Source organism: Loxodonta africana, chromosome 1 (assembly GCF_030014295.1).
Source record: "Loxodonta africana isolate mLoxAfr1 chromosome 1, mLoxAfr1.hap2, whole genome shotgun sequence".
NCBI classification, from domain to species: domain Eukaryota; kingdom Metazoa; phylum Chordata; class Mammalia; order Proboscidea; family Elephantidae; genus Loxodonta; species Loxodonta africana.
The window spans coordinates 29,438,241-29,466,117 of NC_087342.1; the positions used below are offsets into that span (position 1 = coordinate 29,438,241).

Sequence of the window (27,877 nt, forward strand, 5' to 3'; positions counted from 1 at the left end):
GCCCGGCGGATTCAAACTGCTGACCTTTTGGTTAGCAGCTGTAGCACTTAACCACTACGCCACCAGGGTTTCCCTGATACACAGTAGGTATTAGATAAAAAGGCAGCTATTTTTTTTCCACGCAGGAGATCTGGGTTCAATCCTCAGCCAGTGCAGCTCATGTGTAGTCACCACCCATCTGTCAGGGGAGGCTTGTGAGTTGCTATGATGCTGAACAGGTTTCAGCAGAGCTTCTAGACCAAGGTGGGCTAGGAAGAAAGGCCTGGCAATCCACTTCTGAAAATCAGCCAGTGAAAACCCTGTGGCTCACCATGGCGTTTCGTCCCGTTGCGACATGGTGTCGCCGTGAGTGGGGATGCCGACCAACAACAGCTAGCAACAACAACATTTTAAAATTCTTTATTTTCCTGACAGCCCTGTTTTCTTCTGTCCACATCTGTCTACCTGCTCCTTGCCGCCTCCATATACATTTATTCGTTTATCTTCTTTCTCTCCTCTTCCAATCTCTTTTTCTTTCTCTCCATTCCTTCTCTAATTCTCTGATGGAGTTGGCTAATCTGACTTCCCAAGAGTGCATTTGCTTGTTCTCAGTAACTGTTGGATATGGTCCCAGTACCCTCTGTGCCTTTTAACCCAAACTCACAGTTCTCCAGAAAATAGAACGCACAGCCCTGCCACTCTACTGGGTGCAGGTTGAGAGAGAGAGAGAAAGTGTGTGTGTGTGTGTGTGTGTGGGTGGGTGGGTGGGTGGGTGCAGAAGTGTGTGCATGTGTGAGTGCACATGTGTGTGTGCTTTCACTCTGATGGTAAGTTCATTAGGAAGCCAAAAGCCTGGCCCAGCTTAGGAATGGTCAGCACTCCCCCAGGGGGGAGCTGTGACAAGGTGCTGCTTTGCCACGCACTCAGTGCTCCACAGGAGAAAAGTGGAAGTGAGGGCTGAGATGCAAAGGGACTGGTCTGTAGACACCACAGTGGGCTCAGGTGATGGTGCAGAGAGCCTTGTGGCATGTGGGAAATCTGCCTCATGGGAGCTGGTTGACAGCCCCTGACAGACCCGCCAACTGACTACTGTTTCTGTCCTGCTGCAGACCCACTCCGGATACTTCTCCAGCCTGTACCCCCCTCACCAGTTCGGCCCGTTCCCGCATCATCATTCTGTAAGTGCCCTGCTATTCAGCCTCATCTGCCCCTTTCCCCCTCCTGTGGCTGGCATCTCACGATCCTTCGTGGACTGCCGTCACCTCTGCCAGCACCACTGAATGTGTGTTCCGGCTTTTGTGGCTCTGGGCCAGCCTGGGAGGACACAATGCACAGCACCCATACACCACACTACCCAGAACTTAAGTGCACCTGAGGTTTTCAGAGGGCTGGTGCTGTTCCCGTTGGACATTCCTGCTCATCACATCGCAGGAATGTGGCAGGAAACGGGTGCAAACCAGTGATCAAAAAGTCACAGTAGGAGGCATTGTTGGAGTAATGAGCAAAGTTTTCAAAGAAGCTCTTTTTCTTTTTTTAATTTTTATTGTGCTTTAAGTGAAAGTTTACAAATCAAGTCAGTCTCATACAAAAGTTTATACACACCTTGTTATATACTCCTAATTGTTCTCCCACTAATGAGACAGTACACTCATTACCTCCACTCTCTCTTTTCGAGTACATTCGGCCAGCTTCTGACCCCCTCCGCCCTCCCCTCTCCCCTCTCCCCTCTCCCCTCTAGACATAGTCTCTTGAGTCTACTTGATCCAAGAAGCTCACTCTTCACCAGCATCTTTTTCTATCCCATTGTCCAGTCCAGTCCCTGTCTGAAGAGTTGGCTTCAGGAATGGTTCCTGTCTTGGGTTAACAGAAGGTCTGGGGACCATGACCACCGGGCTCCTTCTAGTCTCAGTCAGACCATTAAGTCTGGTCTTTTTACAAGAATCTGGAGTCTGCATCCCACTGCTCTCCTGCTCCCTCAGGGGTTCTGTTGTGTTCCCTGTCAGGGCAGTCATCAGTTGCAGCCGGGCACCATCTAGTTCTTCTGGTCTCAGGCTGATGTAGTCTTTGGTCTGTGTGGCCCTTTCTGTGTCTTGGGCTCATAATTACCTTGTGTCTTTGGTGTTCTTCATTCTCCTTTGTTCCAGGTGGATTGAGACCAACTGATGCAACTTAGATGGCTGCTTGCTAGCGGTTAAGCCCAGACGCCACTCTCCAAAGTGGGAGGCAGAATGTTATCTTAATAGATTTTATTACTGCCAATTGACTTAGATGTCCCCTGAAACCATGGTCCCCAAACCCCTGCCCCTGCTACACTGGCCTTCAGAGCATTCAGTTTATTCAGGAGACTGCTTTGCTTTGGTTTAGTCCAGTTGTGCTGACCTTTCCCTTCACCTAAAATAGTTCTTATTTACTATCTAATAGTGAAAACCCCTCTCCCTCCCTCCCTGCCTCCCCTTTCTCGTAACCATCAAAGAATATTTTCTTCTCTGTTTAAACTATTTCTCGAGTCCTTATAATAGTGGTCTTATACAATATTTGTCCTTTTGCAACTGACTAATTTCCCTCAGCATAATGCCTTCCAGATTCCTCCATGTTACGAAATGTTTCACAGATTCCTCACTGTTCTTCATCAATGCATAGTATTCCATTGTATTGAATATACCATAATTTATTTATCCATTGATGGGCACCTTGGTTGTTTCCATCTTTTTGCTATTGTAAACAGTGCTACAGTGAACATGGGTATGCATATATCTGTTCGTGTAAAGGCTCTTACTTCTCTCTGATATATTCCAAGGAGTAGGATTGCCAAAGGAGCTTTTTGAACAAAGTCTAGAAAATGAGGTCATGTTATTCCCACAGAGCTCCTATGGCAAGACCCCTGGTGGATTTACCCAAGAGTCCTCTCCCTTTCCTCACAGGGTCCCAGTAGGGTGGCTCGTCTGTGTCTTTTTTTTTTTAAACATTTTATTGTGTTTTTGGTGAAAGCTTACACAGGAAATTAGTTTCTGTACATATTGTTCAGTGACATTGCTATTCTTCACAATATATCAGCATTCTCATTTCTGTTTTGGTTATTCTGTTTCCATTCATCTAGCTTCCCTGTCTCCCCTAGCCTTCCCGTCTTTGGTCTAGGGTAAATGTTTACCATTTGGTTCCGTCTAGACGATTATTTTGAGGAGCACAGTACTTATGGGTGATATTTATCTTGTGGGCTAATTTGTCATTTGGCTGATAGGTGACCTCTGGGAGTGGTTTGAGTTCCAAGTTTAAAGAGTATCTCAGGGTGATAGTCTCAGGGGTTCATCTAGTCCCTGCCATTCCAGTAAGTCTGGTCTTTTAAGGAATTTGAGCTCTGTTCTACATTTTTCTCCCACTCTATTCCGGACCATCTATTGAGTCCCCAGTCCGAACAGTCGGTAGTGGTAGCTGGGCAGCATTTAGTTCTTCAAGTGGGTGATGTCATTGATTGTGTAGACTGTTGGTTCTGTAGACTGGTTTCTTCTCTGAGTCTTTGGTTTCCTTCTTTTCTTTAGCTCCGGATGAGTAGAGACCAATAGTTGTATTTTAGATTTGCCTGTGTCTTCCTGGGCAATCTCCATGTGGTCCTGGTTTAAAAAAAAAAATAAGCTGCCATCTCGTTTTTAATCTGGAGCCACTCTTACGAAAATACCATTCCTGGCCACAAGATGGTCTGGGTAGCTTTCCACTCCTACCAAGTGCCTCAGGGCCCTGTCCTTAGACCAGATTTGTTTAATAACTTTATTGATTTCTTGGATGAAGACACAGAAGAAGTACATATCAGATCTGTATGTGATTGGAAAACTGGAGGGATAGCTAATGAGATGGAGGACTAACTACAGATGAAACATCCTGACACACTAGACAACCAGGCCACACTCAACAGAACAGAATTCAATAGGAAAAGTCTGAAGGCTGCATTTAGGTTCAAAAACTAAAACAGGCAAACGTAGGATGGTAGAGAGCAGAGAAGGTAAAGGATCATGTGAAAAGGACCTGGGAGTTGTTACTGACTAGACGTTTTAGATGAAGCATCTTGCCAGCTACTAAATGCAGTCATGGACTGCTCTGGCAGGGATCATGATAGAGGGTCCCAGACAGCTGGAGAAAAATGTAGAACAAAATTCTAACTCAAAAAAAAAAAAAGAACAGACTTGCTGGCCTGACAGAGACTGGAGAAACCCTGAGAGTATGGCCTCCAGATAACCTTTCAGCTCAGTAATCAAATCACCCTTCAGCCAAAGATTGGCCAGGCCCATAAAACAAAATGAAACTAAAGGGGCACACCAGCCCAGGGGCAAGGACTAGAAGGCAGGAGGGGACAGGAAAACTGGTAATAGGGAACCCAAAGTTGAGAAGGGAGAGTGTTGATGTGTTGTGGGGTTGTTAACCAATGTCATAAAACAATATGTGTACTAATTGTTTAATGAGAAACTAGTTTGTTCTGTAAACCTTCATCTAAAGTACAATAAAAATAAATAAATAAATGCAGTCATGGAATCTTCAACAGAATTAGCAAGGGAACATGAAGGAAGTTGGAGCCCTGCTACACTCCCGACTGGTGTACATGATACAGACCGGCACAGTGAGTGTTGTGATTGGTTCTGGGGCCACTCCGTAGGAAGAACGTGTCAAACCTGAGTTTATTTGGTGGAGCTGGCTGTGATTGGAGGACACCCAGAAACAGTCATGGGAAAGAGGATTAGAGAAGAGGAGGCTCAGAAGGGGTCGTCATGTGAAAGGGGAAGTAGACTGGTGTTGAGCCTCAGTACAAAAGTAAGACCAGAGATCATGAGTTTCCCAGAGTTTCATTTCAGCCATTTCAGCCCCGTGTAAATGAGAACTTTGTAATCATCTAATTTGACCAACATTAGCCCTGTCTTTCTCCTGAAGCAGTGAGCTCCGCATGGCTAGGGACGCACATCTCATAATATAAATTCTGTGTTCATTCAAAACTAAAAAGTCCAAGACAAGTCCAAGTACAAGGCCAAAGACAAAAAGAAATATTGTTCTTGATAATGCCACAACGTGCACCCCACCTTGAGTCCACCTGAAAGGCAGGTCAGAGTTTTTCAAAGTCCAGTGTGTAGCACCTCACATATCAGGTGATGCTCACCACAGCCCTTTGGGGTGGAGGTATCGTTATCCTAGGTTTACAAGAAGCTGAAGCCCAAGAAGACTTGGGTGATTGGCTCAGGAAAGATGGAGGGTCTTCACCTAGATTCCTAGGGTGTGGAGTCTTTGCTCTCATATGACACCACAGCCTGCCGGGCTGACCCAGGAAAGGGGCTTATGGGTGGTGGGCAGAAGTGTGAGGCTATTGTCTTCTCCTCGCTCCTCTTTTGCCTCAACTCTGATTTCTTGGCAATCCTGAAAGGGTCCTGTATTTCAGTTCCCCTGACACTTTTACTTTCCCAAATAATCATGGAGTGAGGTCTGGTTTATGTGTTGGATGCACTGTGAAAGACTGTCCATTGAACGCCTTGAAAATCTATCACGTTGCAAAGGCACTGGGATGGCCCATGATATAATGGCACTTGATGAATATGTTTGTGAAGCAGTCAGCCAAAATTTTGCCTGCTCTTTAAGTTGGGATTTTAGTATGTATCCTGAATTCAAACATACCTATGTGTTCTATCTAAGCAAGACTGAACTTGAGGGGCATCTGTCATCTACCAAGTTTTGGGCTTTAAAACAGGACTCATCTCAGAGTCTTTGAAGAAGAGCTTAGATGGGACTTTAAAACCCACACCATCTTTCCTAGTAGGTACTAAATGAAAGCACACCCGATTCTGTAGTCCACAGAGAAGTTTCTCGACCCTATCCTCTGTAATATAAGGATCGATCTTTTGGCGGGGGTCAGGAGGGTATCACTCTGGGCCCTTCTTTCTTGGTCAATTTCCCATGATGTTTTAATGCTGTACCAAGCAGGTGTGCTGGTCTCTGGGTTGACTGGCTTCTTCCTTTTGTTCTCTTTTATGGCCCTGAGAATTCAGAGGGAGCCGCAACCATCCCTTCCCAAATCCAGCCCATCCAGGCCTCGCCTATTTCCATCTTTTCTCAGGCCCAATGTTCTTTTAACCCTCATCTTCCCCCTAGAACCTTTGTCATTTGATGCTCCAAAAAAACAAAACCCGTTGCCATCCAGTTGATTCTGACTCATAGTGACCTTATAAGACAGAGTAGCACTGCCCCATAGGGTTTCCAAGGAGTGACTGGTGGATTCGAAGTGCTGACCTTTTGGTTAGGAGCCGAGCTCTTCACCACTGTGCCACCAGGGCTCCATTTGGTGCCCAGCACTGGGAAATGGCTCTTCCTATGTATTGGTTGTTTACATAGTGCTGTATGCCTGGAACCATTTTAAGTGCTAGGATAACGAATATGTGAATGACTCACCCCTGCTTTTAAGAAGCTCCTAATCTGATGGGGGAAGTCCCCGGCTCAGCTGCTGACTGAAAGGTTGGAGGTTTGAGTCCACTCAAAGCACCTCAGGAGGAAGGCCTGGTGATCTGCTTCCCAAAAAATCATCTATTGAAAACGCTGTGGAGCACAGTTCTACTGACACCCATGGAGTCACCACGAGTCGGAGTTGACATGATGACAACCGGTTAGTCTGATGGGAGATAGCATTGAGCAAGTAACTGTAGCAGAATGTGGGAGCCCCAAAGAATCATGGCTTAATTCCCTGGAGATGTTGGGGAAGACTTCACAAAGGAGGTGGCATTTGAGCTGGGCAAGCAGATAAGGTGTGGGAAGAAGAGTCAAGAAGGCCTTTATAGACTGATTTGCTGACTTCACCATGGCCAACATGGGTGCCATTCTCTGACCTTTACTTAAAAATGTGCAAACCTGAATCGTACACGTAAAAGTGGTTGAAATGGCAAATATTTTACCACAGTAGAATGTTTAAAAAGTATAAACATCCTCCTTTTCCATATGTGAGCTTGAAAGTGAGTTCCTCTCGAGTGCCCCCTCCTGAGTTTTCTAGGGCATGAGTGAAGCCTCACCCTGTGAGCAGACAGCTTTTTTGGATCCAACAAACTCAGGGACGCTCAAGAGGAGTTTGTGTTTTGATTGTCATGTAACAGTACTTGTGTTCAGAATCACCCCTCCAGCATCATACCCACAGAGCCTCATGTCCTCAGAAGAGTTCCATGCACCATTTTGTCCATTTCCTTGAACACTGGGGCTATCCCACCATGTGGCACCTGGCAGGTGCTTGGTAGCTGTTGAGTGTCTGAATGAGAAACCCTATTTGAAGTGGTGTCTTCTGTCTTGTCTTGCTCTTCCAGTATCCAGAGCAGGAGATTGTAAATCTCTTCATCCCAACTCAGGCGGTGGGCGCCATCATTGGGAAGAAAGGAGCACACATTAAACAGCTGGCTAGATTCGCTGGGGCCTCTATCAAGGTAAGGCAGCTCTCAATGGCTGTTTGTATCTCACCCTCTCCCACCACCACCTCCTCCCACCCCATATCCTTTGCTCCTTTCAGTCCAAAGAAACTCTTTCATCATCCAGGGATAAAATCCCACCGGATCTAGAAAATGTGCCTCCAGGAATATTGCCATCTACTCTCATCTTGCAGCCCTTTTGGCACGGTGCTAACAAAAAAGTCAGCAGTTCGAGTCCACCAGCCACTCCTTGGAAACCCTATGGGGCAGTTCTCTGTCTTGCAGGGTTGCAGTGAGTTGGAATTGACCTGATGGCAACAGGCTTTGACTCTCATCTTTCCTTCCTTCTTATTCCTTTTTTGTTCAACTAACAATTGAACTAGGAAAAACATTAGTAACAAAGGATTCAAGAAAGGTTGAGGATTTTTCCCAAGCTAAGGGAATGGTCTTCAGTAGAGGTATAATTTGTGCTTAACAGCTTTCGGTGCTTTGATTCTTTAATCAGTCTCAGCTTCAAACACCCTTGAACTTTGAGAAAACAGTTAGAATGAAAAACTGGAAAAGGGATGGCAAAATCACAGCTAAACAGAAGCTGGTGAGCTAACCTGGTCTGAGCCCTGGGACTGAGCAGAGAGGCTCGGGAAGGAAGGCCCCTGATTTATGGAAATGGTTTGGAGTGCAGACATGGCTATGGCTACATACCCACGTCCTGCAGCATGCAGCACAATGCAAAGAATCATCAGAGAAGCTGAAAGGGAAGGATTATTCAACCCTGGTCCTGCTCCAACCCCAGCTATCAGCTCTGACTCACAGGCAGAATGCTGAGCACATCCAAGCCTCGTGAAACCGTTTCGGAAACAGAGTTTCCGTTGTTACGTAAAATAATTTGCTACCATGGGACAACCCGGGATCCCGAACGAGAGGTCTCATGACTTGGAGAGAAAGAATGCTATACTTTCTCCCCAAGAAGAGCTGGAATTTCTCCCACAGCAAGTGTTCTGGGAAAAAAACAAAACAAAACATTCCGAGTTGTGCAAAACAAGGATTGCAGTGAGAGCAGAAAGAATTGTATTTGGGTAAACCATGTCCTGCTTTTTCCCCGCCCCTGCAGGCCTCACTGATCTCACCTGCAAAGTGAACAGACTAGGTGAGAGCCAGGGGTGGAGCAGGGAGTAATGCCGCACAGGGGGGGCCTGTGTACCCAGCAGCCAGGTGCAGGGGAGACCCTTCCCCGGGGGCTGATGGACAAGTGCAGCCCTGCCCCCATGGGTGGGAGGGGTAAAATGTGGAAGATCCCTGGGTGGCGGCATCCTGAGGGCCTTTCCCAGAGTCCAGTGCTGTGGTCTGAGGTGCCATGCAGGATACAGAGTGAGAGGATTTCAACTAAAAGGGACTTAAGGGACCATCGCACCAATTCCCCCCTTTTTTTCAGCTGAGAAAGTGAGATTTAGGTATATAGGAACAGAGTTCAACTGCTAACCAAAAGGCCGGCAGTTCATATCCACCAGTCTGCTCCTTGGAAACCCTTTGGGGCAGTTCTGCTCTGTCCTATAGGCTCACTGAATCGACGTGACGGCAAGGGTTAAGGGTGAATCACAGCAGTATGTCTTCCTAGGTACCTTATCTCATTTAACTCTCATAGCAACTCTGTGACAGAAGGATTATAGTCCTTGAGGAAACCAGGCCTCAGAGAATTTCCTTGACCCGTCCAAGGTCACAAAGCTAAAGAATCTGGGAGGCAAGATTTGATGGGGTTACCTTCTTTCTGGGCAACTGTATTTCCCCTGGAGCAGAATCACTCCTAGCAGGGCCTTTTGGAAGAGAGAAAGCAAGATGGAGGAGGGCAATGCCTTGGCCTTGACTGTGGCATTCCCACAGCCCTTCCGTGTCTCAGCAAGGTTGAGTGGTGACACATCACCTTGCTCACGAGCTCTAAAATGGGCAGAAACCACAGAGCCAGACCAGGGAGACAGAACGGGCTCCCCAGCCTGGTTAATGATCAGCTGTTGTTTTTCCTGCCAGAATGCCACTCTAACTGGAAGTACACAAGGCAGCTCCCTGACTGCTGGCCTGCACTGGGGAAAGCCAGACAGCCAAGCAGTCAGGGGTTCCCCTCAGCATCTAGATGAGGCAGTCGTGAGTCACTAGGAAGTGGATGGCAACAGCAGAGCCCATCTGGTCAACATGAATCGTGAATCAGCCTTTCAGACCTTCTCGGTTGAGTGGGAATAAGAGCCGGGAGCCGCTGTGCCTGTTTTCTGGTCTCTCGTTTACTCTGAGACAAGGGCCAGATATAAAGCTGGCTCTGGGTCTAAAAGTAGAGGTGTTGGTTCCCACCCACAGTCTCAAGGGCCAGTTTGTCTGTGGCCTGCTGGAGGGTCTCAGTCCTCCAGATACACTGCGTCTGTGTTTTTCCCACTGAGGCAGCTGCCCGGAAATGGCCACCATCCTTACTGAGTAGGCTGGCAGGGAGACCCCTCAGAAAGCCCAGTCACTGATGACAAGTCTGACATTCATCCTTATGCCACAGAGTAATCAAGGACAGAGAGCTCTTCAGAGATGTCGTAAACGGACCCTTCTTTTCAGAGCGAGGACTGGTCAGGGCAGGCTTCAAATGTGTGGCCACGGTAAAGCCGGGATGGAAACCCAAAGCCCTGAGGCCCCTGGATGGAACCAGGCTTTGAACATTAAATCCTGCGGAGGGGCCTCTTCCTGGGGGAGCCCACGACTGAGACCCGGTGGGCCGGAGCTGATAGATGCATGAATCCAACATCAGCGGTGGATCCTCTCTCAGTCCAAACAGACGTCCTCCTCAAAGCTCCCTCTCAGAAACGGCGCCTCCCCTGAACCACTGGCTTTGTTTTGCCTTGGAAAGTCTGTGACCCAGGAGTGAATCTTGTTTCTTTGTATTTGCCCTTAGAAAGCTTAGACCGGGTCTGGGGCCCAGCTTAGCAGGGGTATGAGACCTTTTGGGATGCATTTTGTGGACGAACCTTACTCCTGGCTCATCCTGACATTCCTGAGTGCCTGGTTAATTTTGTCTTTTTTTCTTTCTTTTTTTAATTTCATTTATTTTGTGGTGGTTGTTGAGAATACACACAGCAAAACGTACACCAATTCAACAGTTTCTACATGTACCATTTAGTGACATTGATTACATTCTTCAAGTTGTACAACCATTCTCACCCTCCTTTTCTGAGTTGTTCCTTCCCCATTAACATAAATTCACTGCCCACCAAAGTTCCTATCTCATCTTTTGAGTTGCTGCTATCAATTTGATGCCATATAGGTAGTTCTTTTTAATTTTTTTTTTTAATTTCACTTTAGAGGAAGGTTTATGGAACCAGCTAGCTTCTCGTTAAACAGTACACATTGTTTTATGACATTGGTTAACAACTCCATGACATGTCAAGACTCTCCCTTCTCGACCTTGGGTTCCCTATTACCGGCTTTCCTGTCCCCTCGTGCCTTGAGTCCTTGCCCCTGGGTTGGTGTGCCCCTTTAGTTTTGTTCTGTTTGGTGGGCCTGTCTAATCTTTAGCTGAAGAGTGAATCTAAAACGTTGCCTGGGGGCCGTACACTCGGGGTTTCTCCAGTCTCTGTCAGGCCAGTAAATCTGTTCTTTTTTTGTGACTAGAATTTGTTCTACATTTTTCTCCAGCTTTGTGCCTGGTTTACTTTTAACTTATTTTCCTTTTAATTAGGTTTACTTTTGCTACATTTATTTATTTTTTAAAGCTGCCTTAAATCTTTTTTGGAGTAAGGCAAAGTGCATAGAAAAAATACGTAATAGCGATCTCATTAACAAAGAAAAGACTTGCTCTGGCCATTGTTTGTGAAGTCAGACCCCCAGAACGCGAGAGCTACAAGGGACTGTTGGGCTTGCCAGGTTCAACCTGCACATTCCACAGGTGCGGACAGCCACACAGTGAGCGACTTAGGGGCAGATCCAGGTTGGAACCCAGGTGTTCTCGTTCCTGCTCTGGTGCTATGTCATGCTTTTGGTATGCTGGCCGGAGGAGGTGGTCCTTGCCTCGTTAGAACGCAGTTGTCGTTCACAGCGCAGTTGTCACTCACAGCCGACTTCCGACCAGTGCGAGCTAATTAGAACCAGGGTGACTCTTCCTGCAGGCTGTGCTCCCATTTAGCACCTCTGTGGATCAGTTCTTCCTCCCCTCTGGGTTCTCTGTGGGTTGGCAGGGCCTGTACCAACCTCTTCCTAGATCTGTTGACTCCCTGGTTCTTCCCTAAGACTTGGATCACTGAAAGGAAGCTGGTGCTTGGAGCAGAGACAGGCAGTAACTGCTGACCTGCTCCTGACTCCCTGAGCAGCCAGAGACCCAAATCGGATCCTGGGTGTTGCGGTCATAACTTCTAAGACCCAGGTGGAGGCAGCATAGGGTCACACAAAGCACCAGGTCCAAAGTCAGAAGCCCTACAGTCTCCTCGCCTACTGCATCTGCCATCCACTTAGATAAGAAACATCAGCTTTTCCTCTTTGTGAACTACAGATTGCCCCAGCAGAAGGCCCGGATGTCAGTGAAAGGATGGTCATCATCACCGGACCCCCTGAAGCCCAGTTCAAGGTCAGTGCTAAGGGCCACCTAAGCCCTCTAGGCCCTGGACACAGGGAAGCCTGTTTGGGGGAGCTGAGGGCCTTTGTTGCAGGTGACACCCAGCTCAGAGGCATGGCCAAGGCTATTCTCCTGTGGAGGCCCAACCTCCATTTCCCTTTCTGCACTGCTCGCAGTCTCAGATTCACCCTTCCTGCTCTCCCTCCCCGCCATCCCTCTGTGTGCCCTGTGCCTGGAAGCCCTCCATTCCTCTTCCCCCTGGGGAAAGCAGCTTGTCTGTGAGGGCCCAGTTCATATGGCAGCTCCTCTGGGATATCTCTGACCCCTCATTCATGGTTTTAAGGACAAATTAGTCATTTCTACCCTCAGGCTGTGGGGGCAGTAACTTGGGGTTAAGGGGAAACAGCATGTAGGGGGACGTTCCTTAGTGAGGTGCACTTTGTTTTATATTGGCCTTTTTTGGTCCTCTAGAAAAATTATAACTTGGGTTTTCTAGAAGTCAGAAACACCTATTAATAAAAGGGTAATTTTTACTAAAAATATTTAAAAATTAGCTGAGAAGACAAAATTAACCTATGTGGAACCACTGGAGAACAATGACCCTTTAACTGATGAACGGGTAAGCAGAATGCGGACTATCCATACAATGGAGTGGTAATGGGCCCTAAAACGGAGTGAAGTTTTGATACATGCTGAGACCTGGATGAGCCTACAAAACATGCTGAGTGAAAGAAGCCAGACACAAAAAGCTACATGTTGTATGATTCCGTTTATATGGAATGTCTAGAGTAGGCAAACCCATAGCAATAGAAAGTAGATTAGTGGTTGCCTGGGGACGGGAGGTGGAACCCTACTGGTGCCGTGGTTAAGAGCTCAGCTGCTAACCAAAAGGTTGGCAGTTCGAATCCACCGGCTGCTCCTTGGAAACCCTATGGGGCAGTTCTACTCTGTCCTGTAGGGTCACTGTGAGTTGGAATTGACTTGACTCGATGGCAACAGGTTTGTTTTTTTTGTGGGGGGAGGGATGGAGGTAGGAGCAATGAGGACCAGCTGCTAATAAGTGTGTGTTTCTTTTTGGGGTGATGAAAAGTGTTGATAAATGCTGGTTGTACAACATAGTAAATATAAAAACCACTGACGTGTACACTTTAAAATGGCAAATTTTATGTTATGTGAATGATCTCTCAATTTTTTAAAAGTTAAGAAGAAGAACCTTGTGGCTAAGCACACTGCCTTTGGGGCCACCAACCAAACCCACTGCCGTCAAGTCAATTCTGACTCATAGCAACCCTACGGGACAGAGTAGAACTGCCCCATAGAGTTTCCAAGGAGCACCTGGCGGATTCGAACTGCCGAACTCTTGGTTAGCAGCCGTAGCACTTAACCACTATGCCACCAGCGTTTCCCCTTTGGGGCCAGGCACAGAAAAGCAAGATCAGGTTCATCAGAGCCTACCGGGTCCCCTCTCCTCCAGCCTTTAATAACTGGACGTCTGAGCACGGCGTTGTGGGAGGGAGCTAAGAGCTCTCTGAACAAATTCTGAATCAACCAGTCATTTATAGGTGCTAACCAAAAAAGAAAATAAAACCTGTTGCTGTCAAGTCGATTCCAACTCATAGCAACCCCATAGGACAGAGTAGAACTGCCCCGTAGGGTTTCCCAGGAGCGGCTGGTGGATTCGAACTGCCGACCTTTTGGTTAGGAGCCGCAGCTCTTAACCACTGAACCACCAGGCCTCCTTATAGGTGCTAGGGATGTGGAAATCAGACACATGTTCCACCCCCTGACTCCTCCACCCTGACACAGAAAGCTTCCTAGAGGAAGTGATCACCTATCTGCAGAGCCACATTAAAAAGCGCAAGGGGTCCCATATGGCCGGAGCGGCACCTCTTTCCACAGGGGGTCTGTGAGAAAGCAGAAGCAGTCACACAGCTTCCGGTTTGTCTGGCCCAAGTGCGTTTGGCAATGGGAGCGTTGAACTGCCTGGTCTCTCCAGTACCCTTGGTAGCACTGATAAAGCAGGTTGACCTGCCACTGGCTGAGAGTCACCAGTTGTCTCAGTTCTCTAGTGCTGCTATAACAGAAGTACCACAAGTGGGTGGCTTTAGTAAACAGAGATTTATTTTCTCACAGTTTTAGGAAGCCAGAAGTCCGAATTCAGGGCACCGGCTCTAGGGGAAAGCGTTCTCTGTTGGCTCTGGGGGGAGGTCTTTGTCTTATTTCAGCATCTGTAGGCCTGGTGTTCCTTGGCTCCTTGGTGATCTTCATGTGGTATGGCATCTCTCTTTCCTCACCTGTGCTTTTTGCTTCCTTGTCTAATCTGTTCCTTTATATCTCAAAAGAGATTGACTCAAGACACACCCTACGCTAATCCTGTCTCATTAACATAACAAAGAAAACCCATTCCCAAATGGGATTATAACCACAGGTATAATGGGATTTACAACATATACTTTTGGGGACACAGTTCAGGCCGTAACAGCAGTCACGTTGTGCCCTCTCAGGCACAGGGGCGGATCTTTGGTAAGCTGAAAGAAGAGAACTTCTTCAACCCCAAAGAAGAGGTGAAGCTTGAAGCCCACATCAGAGTGCCCTCTTCCACAGCTGGCCGGGTGATTGGCAAGGGCGGCAAAACCGTAAGTAGCTCCAGGCTGGCTTCCTGCCCTGAGCCTGGCCCGGGCTCCCCCAGGCTCCCACTGGCTCTTCCTCTCCCAACTCACGGTCAAGGTCTTTGGCCAATGAACTGAGGCTGTCATGGCAGCTGAGCCCTTTGAGGCATGAGGATCCCAAGGCCAAGTGTAATCAACGTTACTCCAGAGCTTAGTGCCCCAAATCCATGGCGCTGAGCCAGACACCAGAAACGCCAAGTGCTGTGCCCAGCAACACCGCATCTTGGTGACAGGCTGGTAAATGAAGGGCCCCACTCCCCGAACACAGGAAGCTGTCTTCTGCCCCCTTTATGCCCACACATAAAAAAGAAATCCAAACTCATTGCCATCGAGTCGACTCCTACTCATAGTGACCCTATAGGACAGAGTAGAACTGCCCCATAGGGTTTCCAAGGCTGTAATCTACAGAAGCAGACTGCCACATCTTCTCCCAAGGAGCAGCTGGTGGGTTCAAACTGTGGACCTTCTGGTTAGCAGCCGAGCACTTAACCACTGTGCCACCAGGGCTCCCTTCACACATAGCAGCCAGGAAAAGAATTAAGGGGTTGAGTTCCACCTGGAGTATCTGCTCTGAATTTCAGGGTCAGGGACCTTTGGGGTCTAGTGTCTTACACACTCTTCAGACTCCCCAAACTCCAGGGGCCCTAACTCTCCCTTCTTCTGGTTCCCCCTTCTGGCTGTTTCCCAAACCTGGCCGTGTCCTGAAGGGGAGGTAGTTTAGCAGTAGCGTGGAGGGTGAGAAGGAGATCATTTTTTAAAAAATGATCAAGCTTTTCGACCTGGAGGTAGCAGTAACATAGTGTAACTTGACAAGTGTGCCAGAAAACCAACTCTGAAGCCTGTAGGAATGAGCAGATAAGCTGTTGGACACGAGTGTGTTCTGGAACATGACCTAGTGGGGAGCAGACCCCTGGGAAGTTCCAGTGGAACTGTGTGAACCTTGACGAAGCAGCACGTGAGGTGGCAGGATTTGGGGAGTCTCTAGGGTCCCAAGTGCACAAGTGTGCACATGTATGTGTGTTTGCAGTTTTGGGAAATTTCTTTATATCAAAACTTAGAGGACTCAAAGCCAAGTTCTAGATATAATGAATCACCTTTATGCAAAAGAATGACATTGCATGGAATGTAGATTGCTCTGCAGATCCAGGAATGTGATCAGCACCCCAGGCACGCACACTGAGTCCTGGGCAGAGCTGGAATGTAGTAAAGAAAAGAAAGCAAATAGTCCATGAGGGGGTAGACTATGGCTATTTTAGACGCAGTCACTGAATTCATGAGCCCTTGGGGACAGTCAGCTGTCCGCTAAGCACTTGCTGAGCCCACCTGTGTGCTTAGCACCATGTGGGAGCCAGAGGACCTGTCCAACCCTTCAGGAAGGGTGCAGTCCTGCTGGGAAGCAGACCCTGGGAGGCAGGGAAGGAACACCTGACTGCAGGAAATGGGTTTTAGAACAGGGAGATCAGCATGGCCCAGAGGCTTCACAGAGGGGCTGGGCCTCACGTGGCAGAGAGAAGGGATGACAGTCCAAGGATAGGGGCAGCCTCAGCAAGGCTGGTCGGCAGGAATGGAAATAACCAGTAGGGAACAGAGCAGGGCCCGATGGGAAAGGAAGGTTCCATCTGGTGAGTCAGACAGGAGGAGGTGTTGGGTCATGGTGGCACCCAGGTGGGCATGTCCAAAAGGGCTGGTCTTCATACCTAGATAACGGGGAAACTGCGGTCACTCTGAGCATGGGAAGGCATGGCTCACTCCAGAGTGAGAAGTTCAGCCTTGGAAGCAGTCTTGTGGAGCCAGAGGCTGGATTCCCTCTCCTTGTCACTGAGCCGCCAGGGTCCAAGCCAGTACAGCCCATGCGACCAGTGCAAGGAGGCCCCAGAGGTGCCCCAGGTTGAGGGAAAGAAGAGGCAGAGTCCAGCCTCCTTGCCCTCTCCCACGCCCCACCCTCCCCTTCACAGGTGAACGAACTGCAGAACTTAACCAGCGCAGAAGTCATTGTGCCTCGTGACCAAACGCCAGATGAAAACGAGGAAGTAATCGTCAGAATTATCGGCCATTTCTTTGCTAGCCAGGTACTCGTGCTGTGAGGTCCCTCTCACTCCTGCCAATCTCTTTTCCATTCTCTGTCCGTGCTATTGGTGGCCTTGTCAGGTGGCCACGGGCCCTGAACACCCCCCTGCACCCTGATTCTTCCTGGCTTCAGCTATTGTGACTGCCTGTTGGGTCCTGGGCATGTTAGGGGGGCTTGAGGAAGTCTACAACTTTTGTGTCAAGCCCTTAGTCAAAGCCAAGCAATTTTCAAGCCCCCTGAAATGCTTAAGTTCAAAGTCTTAGCTCACCCCTCACTCAGTCACAGCCTCTGTTTGCTGAAAGCCCTACCTGGCAAGGGCCCACCCTTCAGGCTCCCCAGCCAGCAGGCCTGGAAGCCAAAATCTCACCATTGAGGATTCAGTCCTAATTGTGGTGTTAGGAGCTCTGAGTCAGTTCCAATTCGTAGAGACACCATGTACAACAGAACGAAACACTCACTGCCTGGTCCTGCTCCATCCTCACAATCACTGCTATGCTTGAGCCCATTGTTGCAGGCCGCTGTGTCAATCCATCTAGTTGAGGGTTTCCTCTTTTTCACTGACTGTCCACCAAGCATGATGTCCTTCTCCAGGGACTGGTCCCTCCTGATAACATGTCCAAAGCATGTGAGACGAAGTCTCGCCATCCTTGCTCCTAAGGAGCATTCTGGCTGTGCTTTTTGCAAGACAGACTGGAGGAGACCTCTCCACCCCATTGCTCCTTTCTCTTGCCTCCCCTTCTCCATCTCACCACCCTATCAGGACACAGTGCCTCACACAGCAGCTTCGCGTTCATTCTGGAAAGGCTAGCGCCTCAGCATAATTTGCCTCATTTCTTTTTGATGCTTTTAGTTGGTTGGGTTTTGGGGTAAAGCAGTCCCTGCCCCTGTCCTAAACTAGCGAAGACAAGCGGTCTAGACTTACACCGAAGGCATCTAAGCTGCCAGCTTACTCTTCCAGCACCTTTGCCTGCTTGCCCGTGCCGGGAGACCTGACTGTGCAGGGAGGGGACCTGGCCGAGCTCCTGCCCCCAGCCCATCCCCACCACCCTCAGAAGCTCCTGCCTGAGGGCCCTGGCAGTCCCAGCCCCGCTGTACCTGCTCTGTGCTTTCTCACACCCCGGTTTCTCCAGTGCCCTGCGAAGGTGTCTGAAGAGCCTGCTGCCTCCAAGGGTTCAGCCTTCCCGAAGGCCCTGCACGGGAGGAGGGTGAGGCGGGTGGGATCAGGTTCGGGCCAGATGTCCTCTCCGGTTGTTCAGGGCAGAGTCTGGGCCCAGCTCCTCCCTTCCTGCCCCATCCCTGTCACTGTGCTTCCTTCCCAGCTCTCAGCTGATGTTCGCCCTGGTAACTAGCAGCAGGTGGGTGGGAGCTCTGGAAACTGACCGTGTGTATTTGGGGGCGGGGTGGCCGTTAGCGTTCTGGTCTCTGGTTCCTGGTTCTCCCTCCTGGCCTGTCAGTCCAGCAGGTACCTAGAAGCTGCTGGGCTCCTACCCCCTTAGCCTCCACCCAGTAGCCTTGGGGCGGGGTGGGCGAGGGGGTTACTCAGGAGAGGGAGGGGTCTGCCACCTGATTTCCAGGCCGAAAAGGCCCAGGAGTAACCCTTCTCTCCAGAGTGAGGAGTCTCAAGGGATAGATAACACTCTGCTGAGCTTACCATCCTCCTTCCCCCAAGTCCCAGGCCTCCACCACTCCCCTGCCTGTCCTCAGACCTGGGTTCCTCTTCTTTCCCTCTACCCGCCCCTTGCCGCAGACTGCCCAGCGCAAGATCAGGGAAATCGTACAGCAGGTGAAGCAGCAGGAGCAGAAGTATCCTCAGGGAGTCGCCTCACAGCGCACCAAGTGAGGCTCCCACAGGCACCAGCAGAACAACAGATGAATGTAGCCCTTCCAACGCCTGACAGAATGAGACCAAACACAGCCAGCCAGATCGGGAGCAAACCAAAGACCATCCTGAGGAACGAACGAAGGAGACGTCGGCCCAGGGAGGCCCTGGGGTCCTAGGGCTGAGGAGGGAGGGAGGGGAGGAGGTCAGACCATCTCACAGAACCACAGTGCACGGCAGGGCCACCTGGCCTCTTGCCTCCACACGGCTTCCGCAGGCTTCCCGGCCACACACACCACCACCCACTCGATATCTCCCTGCACTCCCGCGACGCTATCCCTTTTAGTTGAACTAACATAGGTGAATGTGTTCAAAGCAAAGCAAAATTCACACCCTGTTCTTTTTTTTTTCTTTTATGTGAAAAATAGTCTCTGTACATGTGTGTACATATTAGAAGGGAAAGATGTTAAGATATGCGGCCTGTGGGTTCCACAGGGTGCCTGCAGCGTTAATATATTTTAGAAATAATATATCAAGTAACTCAACTAACTCCAATTTTTTAATCGATTATTAATTTTTTTTCTTTCTTTTTAAAGAGAAAGCAGGCTCTTCTAGACTTTAAAGGATAAAGTCCTTTGGGAGGCCCAATGGTGTAGTAAGGAACTTCAAGGCCACCCATGCAAAATTCACCCGGAGGGAAATCTCGTCAAAAGGGCACTTTCAGCAGTTCTGGATCACCTGTGTATATCAACAGAAGGGATACCGTCTCTTTGAAGAGGAAACTTCTCTCTTCATCCCTGTCTAGCTCACATACCCATATCTCTTTGCTTCACAGGTTTTAAAACTGGTTTTTGCATACTGCTATATAATTCTCTGCCTCTCTCTGTTTATCTCTCCCCTGTCCTTTCTCCCATCCCTTCTTCCCCACCCCCATTCTTTTGAATCCCCTCATCCCTCTGTCTCAGTTCCCTGTATCTACGCACCCCCACCCCCCAGGCAAAGCAGTGCTCTGAGTATCACATCACACAAAAGGAACAAAATCGAAACACACAAACCAGCCTCAACTTACACTTGGTTACTCAAAAGAACAAGAGTCAATGGTACTTGTCCTAGCATTTTGGAAGAGGAAAACAGGAACCCACCAACCACCCAACCAAACAAAGAAAAATTCCACAAAGAATGTATATTGTCTATTTTACATTTTGGTGTCTAAGCCATTAATATTTGGTGAAATGATTTCTTTCTTAAAAAAAAAAAAAGTGGAGGAAAATAGCAATTCCCAAGAGGTCGTTGGCCCAGGGCGTTAAAAATTTACAGATTTTTTTAACGAGAAAAACACACACAAAAAAAAAGCTACCTCAGGTGTTTTTTACCTCAGCACCTTGCTCTTGTGTTTCCCTTAGAGATTTTGTAAAACTGATAGTTGGAGCATTTTTTTATTTTTTTAATAAAAATGAGTTGGAAAAAAAAATACGATATCAACTGCCAGCCTGGAGAAGGTGGTAGTCCAAGTGTGCAACAACACTGAGCTGTCTTCCGCTAGCCAAGAACCTCTGTGGCCTTCTTGTGGACAAACCTTGAAAATGTGTATTAAAAAAGACGACAAAGAAAAACAGAGAGAGAAAGTATTGGAGATGTCCTGAGTTTCACTAGGGTACGCGCCAGTAGGGCTTTTTGTGCTAAAGGATGAACATGTACTGGTTTATGTGAACAAGCCATTTGACCAACCAGACTGCAATGCCAGTTTCCTCTACTGCAAACAGTGTTCTGTGACAAAAAAGACAAAAAAAAAAAAAAAAAAAAGAAATATATCCAGCTAACAAGATCCCAGTGTCTTGGTCTCTTATTTCACTAAGCATTGCCTCATCCCAGAGCGTCAGCCGGGCTCAAACTCTGAGTGGACTTAGAAGGAAATGGGCATCGGGAAGCTGAGAAACTCCTCAGAAGAGGCTGGCTTCACCCAGGAAAGTCTTCTGAAGAAGCTAAACTAGCTCAGTGGTTCTCAAAGTGCGGTCCCCAGACCAGTGGTATCAGTGTCACTCGGAAACTTGTTAGAAATGTGGATTCTTGGAGTCCATCTTGAATCAGAAATCCCGGGTGTGGGGCCCCTAAATCTGTGTTCCAACAAGCCCTCCAGGGGACTCTGTTGCAGCTAAAGCTTGAGAACCACTGAACTAGAGGGATGGATTGACTACATGTCAAGCTAGATGAGACTTGGTACCTTACCTTTAAGTAACTTACAGCATTGCCAAGGAAATCGTTTATCTTTGAGGGGGAGGGGTGTGATAAGAAGCCTGAGGATCCAAGGGAAGAGGTACTTCACCCCCCAGGCGTGAGTACCCTAAGTCTTGCAGATGAGAGTCCAGAATCAGCCTTGGACTGGAGGAGGGAGAGGAGGTAGACCTGGTCCCCCGAACGTGTCGTGAAGAGGTTGGACGAGAATGGTCCTGCTCCATTTATAAGCCTACGTTTATAAACTTACAGAGCTACTAGAGATAGCTGGTGAAAGTCCAAGCAAGGCATCTTAATAAAGAGCTAATATTTGACTGCACCAACCAAAAAACCCCACTGCTGTTGATTCTGACTCGGCGATTCTATAGGACGGAGACAGAGTAGAATGGCCCAATAGGATTTCCAAGGCTGTAAGTATTTATGGAAGCAGACTGCCACACTGTTCTCTGAGGAGCAGCTGGTGGGTTCAAACTACTGACCTTTTGGTTAGCAGCTGAGTGTTTAACCACCGTGCCACAAGGGCTCCTACTTGACTGCACAGAGGTGGTCAGTTAGGCTTTTTGGGGGGACTGTGGAAACCCTGGTGGCATAGTGGGTAAGAGTTTGGCTGCTAAACAAAAGGAGAGCAGTTTGAATCCACCAGGCGCTCCTTTGGAAACCCTGTGGGGCAGTTCTACTCTGTCCTATAGGGTCGCTATAAGTCGGAATTGACTTGATGGCAATGGGTTTTTGGTTTTATGGGTGGCGCAAATGGTTAAGCACTCAGCTACTAACAAAAAGATGGGCAGTCCAAGTCCATCCAGAGGTGCCTCAGAAGAAAACCCTGGTGTTCTGCTTCTACAAAGGTCACAGCCGTTGAAAACCCTGTGGAGTTCAGTTCTACTCTGAAACACCTGGGGCTGCCCTGGGTTGGAACTGACTCAAGGCAACTTTTTTCCTTTGGCTCATAGCATAGCAGGGCCAGATTGTGGTGAACTGACATGTTCCAGAGTAGCCTCATCGGCCTTCTAGCACACTCTGAGGGTTCCTGAATTACTTAAAATGTGTTCCTCAGTGAAGTCCCACCGTCACTACTGATTTTCTCGTTATTTCCAGTTTCTGTGATGCCGATGTTAAAGTTCCGTGGTGTGGAGATGCACAGCTGTCCTCCCACCGTAATCCTCGCTGCCATGGTTGGCGTGGATACAAGCGGGGACAGGTTATCGCTTCGCCTTTACCATCCCTGTACCTATGGCGCCATCTCCCCTGTGTACCGCTTAGCACTCAGGCCCACTGTCCACTCAGGTAGAGACAAACCATCAGCTGACAGCCCCAGAGGAGCCATGGAGCTACAGGCAATCAAGGTTATCACTGACAGTGGTTCGCTGGATTGAGGGGTTCATGTCGATGAGGGCAGAGAAACTGCACGTCTTTAAAGGAACAGCTTTAAATACACCCCCAAGGACTTGGTGTAACTGTCAAGATGAGGAGGAATTAAGGTGAGGGCGAAGAGACGCAAGAACCTACAAAAAGGACCCTCTTGGCTGCCTCTTCTGTTAGTTACATTCCTTGGCCTTTATTCCAGGTGGCAGGGTTTGAGGTTTAACTTCAAGATCTTAGAGTGCCCATTCCCAAAACCGTCCATGAACTTGTGAGAGACAGGCAGGGAAGGTGGTGCTGAGATGATGCTACCCTTGCCTTGGTACAAAGCACCCATAAGCTGTCCTAGGTTTGCAGAAACAAGGGGAGACCACATGGAGGCGGAAGACTTAGAACAGGACCAGCTGGCCTTGTCCCTAAGCAGATACCTTCCTGCAGCCCATTTTTGGGGAACCCAAGTGCTGAATTGTTTAGCACTTCTGCTTGACTCTCGAGCTTCGTGAGGGCAGCACAAGCCGGCAGCCACTCCTCTACAGGAGGACGTGCCATTCCATCTTACTATGGCTTAGAACAACTTCACGTGTGTGGCCTGGGCTCGGACCAACTATCCCCATGTGGGCTAAGGCCATTACAGACTTTGTACTATTAATTTCTTCAGCTGTAACTCCCAGATTTCTCCTGTCTTGACAAGACACCCTGGTTAATACCAACGCTAAAACCACTGCACCTAAAATTTCCAGGACGTCCTAATTGCACATAATTTTATGCTAAAATAAAACGAAGTTGTTAAAATGTAAACAGCTCAACAACAAAGGTTTTATTCATTAACCTTAACCTACCTTAACCTATGGGGCAGTTCTACTCTGTCATATAGGGTCGCTATGAGTTGGAACCAACTCTATGGCAAGGTGTTTGGTTTTTGCTTTGTTTTTGGCATCAGTTAGGATCCGAATGACTCAGTGATTGTGTGGACAGAGGTGGGATAAAGACTTGAAGAGTGTGAAAAGGATTTGACCTTGTTCCCACATCCCATGACGAGATCCACAACTAGGTCGTTAGAAATTAGCCTAAATTGTATCTGCATCTGAATCTCACAATGTCTTAGAGCCCAGTGGGGATTCCTTGGGCCTCTGCCACCCCTGCTATTGCAAATGTCTAACAACGCTGCCAGAAAGTCCCCTGAAATTTACTGTGAATCGCTGCTGCCACCCTTTATCATTTTCTATCTGCCCTCCCCTTAGTGCTGAGGAATCTAGATTTAAGACTTACTCCATGTACAGGTTAACCGCCATTCTAGTTCACAGCAGCTACATAAAGTTCCTGTCTTTTTAGAAGCCATAATTGTTCTTAACAGCTCTTGCTCTCTCAGAGGCAGCTGGCATGAGGAGAAAACCTCACAGAACAAACTTCCATCATAACTTGACCGCAGTGCTCTCTGCATTCTCTAATGAAAGCAGTGATTTGACCACGGATCCAGGGCGTTCAGTGTGTCCTAATGTGAATTTTAGGCTGCCACCTCTCATTTCTCCGTTGTGGCCGACAATAGAGAGGGGAACATTCCCATTTGCATCCAGTAACATCTAGTGATCTGGATAAACTCTGAAAGAAACAACCAAACTCAATCTGATCCCTGTTTCAATTAATCTGTGTTTTCAACAATTTCCAGTATGGAAGACTCACCAATTTCCCCAGCTCACAAGTTTTTCACATAGTCGCAGAACTACTTCAGTTGCCCTCAGTGAGTTGAGTAAACCCTCGGTTGCCTTTCCTCAACTCTAGCTTCACGGAACAGCAGTGCTGGGTAAGGACCCAGTCCACTTTCCTAAGAGGGCATACATGCCCTCAGAGACCTCTGTAACACTGACCGTCCCAACCTTTTAAGGGGAAACCTGGCTCCCAAGTTTTGTCTTTCAACAGCCTCAAGCTCAGCAGGTCTTCCCTCCACTGAGCTGCAATCTCTTCTCCCTATGGCCCCACCACAGATGGTACCCGCTACACCTCATGCAGGACATCTTTCCTAAGGTGTGAAGATGTCTTCCCTTTTCTTGGTTCCACCAGTCATTCCTCATCTCTAGGACTTGCTTTCCCTTGCTCTTAAAAATCACACTGTGACGAGATACAACTCCCAGCTTCTTCATGGTAACACCTTCGAAAGCTACCATCCGTCACTGGTGGTAGTTGCCAGAGGCCTTGCTCAAGAAGCAAAGGCTGTGGAAGCAAAGGACACCGGGCGCCAGGGTAGCGGCAGGGGCAGGGGCAAGGTCAGGTGCTGGGGCAGGGGCAGGGATCCGAGCTGGGGCTGGGGCAGAGGCAGGGGCAGGGCCAGGCGCAGGGCTGAGCACAGGGGTAGGGCTGGGGTAAAGCTTCCTTCTTTCACCAGTCGCAGACGTTTCCTCCCTCTTGATTGTACACTAGCCGTGTGACTTTGTGCACAGCAGTCTCGTAGAGACTGGTCCCCTCATCTGTAAAATGAAAGGATGAGCATGATAATCAGGGTCTATGATTCTAACTTAAATATAAGAAAACCAAAAACCTAACCTGTTGCCCTCAGTTGATTCAGACTCATAGCAACTCTGTAGGACAGAGTAGAACTGTCCCATAGGGTTTCCGAGGCTGTAATCTTTACGGAAGCAGGCTGCCACATCTTTCTCCCACAGAGTGGCTGGTGGGTTCAAACCACTGACCTTTCACTTAGCAGCCAAGCGTTTTAACCACTGCACCACTAAGGCTCCTTAAATGTAAGAAAAAAAAAAAACATTGCCATCGAGCCAATTCTGACTTATAGCAACCCTATAAACCCGTTGCCATCGAGTTGATTCCAACTCATAGCGACCTGATAGGACACAGTATAAAACTGCCCCATGGGGTTTCCAAGGAGCGGCTGGTGGATTTGAACTGCTGATCTTTTGGTTAGCAGCCATAGCTCTTAACCACTATACCACCAGGTTTTCCACTTCCAAATCAAAAACAGCTCCTGGTTAGCAGCCTTCCATGTTTCTTCTTACAATTTCTCACTGAACATCAAAGAAGACGAAAACTTAGTGCCAAAAAGATTTAAAAAACAACAAAATATCAAAAAGCCAGGAAAACTGATGATACGGTAAAAGGTACACAGAACTGGAATGAGAAAGCTTCAGCGCCTGGTGTGGGCTCGTTTCATGGAACCACTGGGAAAAAAGTCAGGGAAGGGCCTACTAGCCATCTCTCCAGAGTGTACCTTTAAAAGGTGACGGGCTCGCTTCCTACTGGGTGGGGCACAGGTGTGGTTGTGGGAGCTGGAATGGGCATAAACACACAGTGGAGGCCAGTGGTCAGGTTAGTCCTGACACTGCAGCTGCCACATCAGCACTGGACTCCTTAGACTCAAACCAGTACCTGAGAGAGAACATTCTGTCTTGCTTAACACACAGGCCTCTGTTATTATGGAGTCCGGTGGAACAGTGGTTAAGCCCTGGGCTGCTAACCAAAAGGTCAGCAGTTCCAACCCACCAGCCCCGCCGTCAGAGAAGGATGTGGCGGTCTGCTTCTGTGAGGATTTACAGCCTTGGAAACCCTATGGGGCAGTTCTACTCTGTCCTATGGGGTTGCTATGAGTCAGAATCGACTTGATGGCAATGTGTTTGCTTGGCTTTTTGTTTTCGTTTGTTTGTTTTTATGGTCTTTGTTATAGCAACAAACCCCGCACCTTAGTATAATCAGACAAAAACAGAGATTTATACCTAGGCAGATTCTGGCAAGTTTTCTGGATAGAATGAAAATTCTAGTAAGATACTGACCAAAACGATAACAAGTTAGTTACAAAACAAAAAACAAGCTAGTTTCAGATCTCCCAGTTCTGCTACTAAATGCCAGAAAACAAGCTTTGAGGAGAAAAAGGGCTGAGACTCAATTTTTATACTCAGTCAAGTTATCCCTCATGTTTGAAGACTTTAGAAAAACTCTCCTACTTGCAAGGATTCAGGTTAGAGTATGGTTATGCCCTTCTCGAAAATAATTGTGTGAATGTTTACAGCTAACTGAAAGATAAAGTTAAATGAAGGACCACTTATAATAAACTGAAGCTGAACTGGATCAAGTTACTAGAAGGAACTTACCAGCTTACAAGAAACAGGGGGCAGAGGAACTAGTTCAACACCAGGAGCTATCAGCCAAGTCTAGAGTGTGGGACGTCCCACAGGACAGCTCAGTTTAACAAATAATCGTATGAAAAAAAGGCAGGGAAAGAGACTGTTACTAAGAGACTATTGTGAGCAATGCTGCAATGAACATGCGGGTGTATATATATACATTCGTGTGATGACTCTTACTTCTCTAGGATATATTCCTAGGAGTGGGATGGCTGGATCATATGGTATTTCTATTTCTAGCTTTCTAAGGAAGCTCCAGAATCATTTTCCAAAATGGTTGTATCATTTTGCATTCCCACTGGCAGTGCATAAGAGTTCCAATCTCCCTGCAGCCTCTCCAACATTTGTTATTTCCTGTTTTATTGATGCGTGCCGGTAATGCCAGGGTGAGGTGGTCTCATTGTGGTTCTGATTTGCATTTCTCTGATGGCTAGAGACCGTGAGCATCTCCTCATGTGTCTGTTGGCTGCTTGAATGTCTTTTTTGGTGAAGTGTCTGTTCATTTCCTTTGCCCATTTTTTAATTGGATTATTTGTCTTTTTGTTGTACAGGTGTCGGATTTTCCTATAGATTTTAGAGATTAGACCTTTGTCTGATTTGTAATAGCCAAAAATTTTTTCCCAGTCTGCAGGCTCTATTTTTACTCTTTTGGTGAATTCTTTTGATGGGCCTGCTTCATTTTTAGAAGATCCCAGTTATCTAGCTTATTCTGGAGCTTGTGTGTATCAAGAGACTAAAACAAAACAACCAAACCAGTTGCCTTGAAGACAACAAAACTCATGGCGACCCCACGTGTGTCAGAGTAGAACTGTGCTCCATAGGCTTTTCAGTGGCTGAGTTTTCAGAAAATAGCCAGGCCTTTCTTCTGAGGTGACTGGGTGGACTCAGACCACCAACCTTTCTTTGGCAGCCGAGTGCTTAATTGTTTGCACCACCCAGGGATGCCAAGAGACTAAGAGACACAATAACCAAAAGCACCGTGTGGATTTTCCTTCGATCCGGCATTAATTTCCTGGTGCTGCTATGACAGATCACCACAGACTTGGTGGTTTAAACAACATTTACTCCCACGGTTCCGGAGACTGTTGCTATGTGCTACCCAGTCGATCCCGACTCACAGCAATCCCAAAGGACAGAGTAGAATTGCCCCAGACGGTTTCCTAGCTCTAATGGTGCAACTGGTTAGGTGCTCGGTTGCTAACTGAAAGGTTGGACGTTCAAACCCACCCAGTGGCTCTGTGGGAGAAAGATTATAGCCAAGAAAACCCTGTGGGGCAGTACTTTGTCACATGGGTCCCTATGAATTGGAATCGACTCTATGGCTCCTTCTAGAAGTCTGAAATCAAGGCATCTGCAGGGCTGCCCTCCCTCTTAGCTATCTAGTGCTGCTATAACAGAAATACCACAAGTGGATGTCTTTAACAAAGAGAAATTTATTCTCTCACAGTGTAGAAGGTTAGAAGTTCGATCTCAGGGTGCCAGCTCCTGGGGAAGGTCCCTGTCATCCATCTTCCCTGGTCTAGAAGCTTTTCAGCAGGGACCCGAAGTCCAAAGGACACACTTCCCTTCTGGTTCTTCATTCTTGGTGGCATGAGTTCGCCCCATCTCTCTGCTCATTTCTCTCTTTTATATGTCAAAA

At 47.9% G+C, this 27,877-nt stretch overlaps 1 protein-coding gene across 2 annotated transcripts in view; it reads left to right on the forward strand.

Annotated features, from left to right (window-relative positions):
* The window catches only part of IGF2BP2 (insulin like growth factor 2 mRNA binding protein 2), a 200,135-nt gene extending 179,808 nt beyond the window's left edge, over positions 1–20,327 (forward strand). For both annotated transcript variants that reach the window (XM_064277276.1, XM_064277304.1), the window contains 6 exons: positions 1,089–1,157; positions 7,293–7,409; positions 11,902–11,976; positions 14,469–14,600; positions 16,589–16,702; positions 18,449–20,327. In XM_064277276.1, coding sequence (XP_064133346.1) covers positions 1,089–1,157; positions 7,293–7,409; positions 11,902–11,976; positions 14,469–14,600; positions 16,589–16,702; positions 18,449–18,541 — 600 coding nt within the window. In that variant the 3' untranslated portion in view covers positions 18,542–20,327. The remainder of the gene's footprint in view (positions 1–1,088; positions 1,158–7,292; positions 7,410–11,901; positions 11,977–14,468; positions 14,601–16,588; positions 16,703–18,448) is intronic.
* The last annotated feature ends 7,550 nt before the right edge of the window (positions 20,328–27,877 follow it).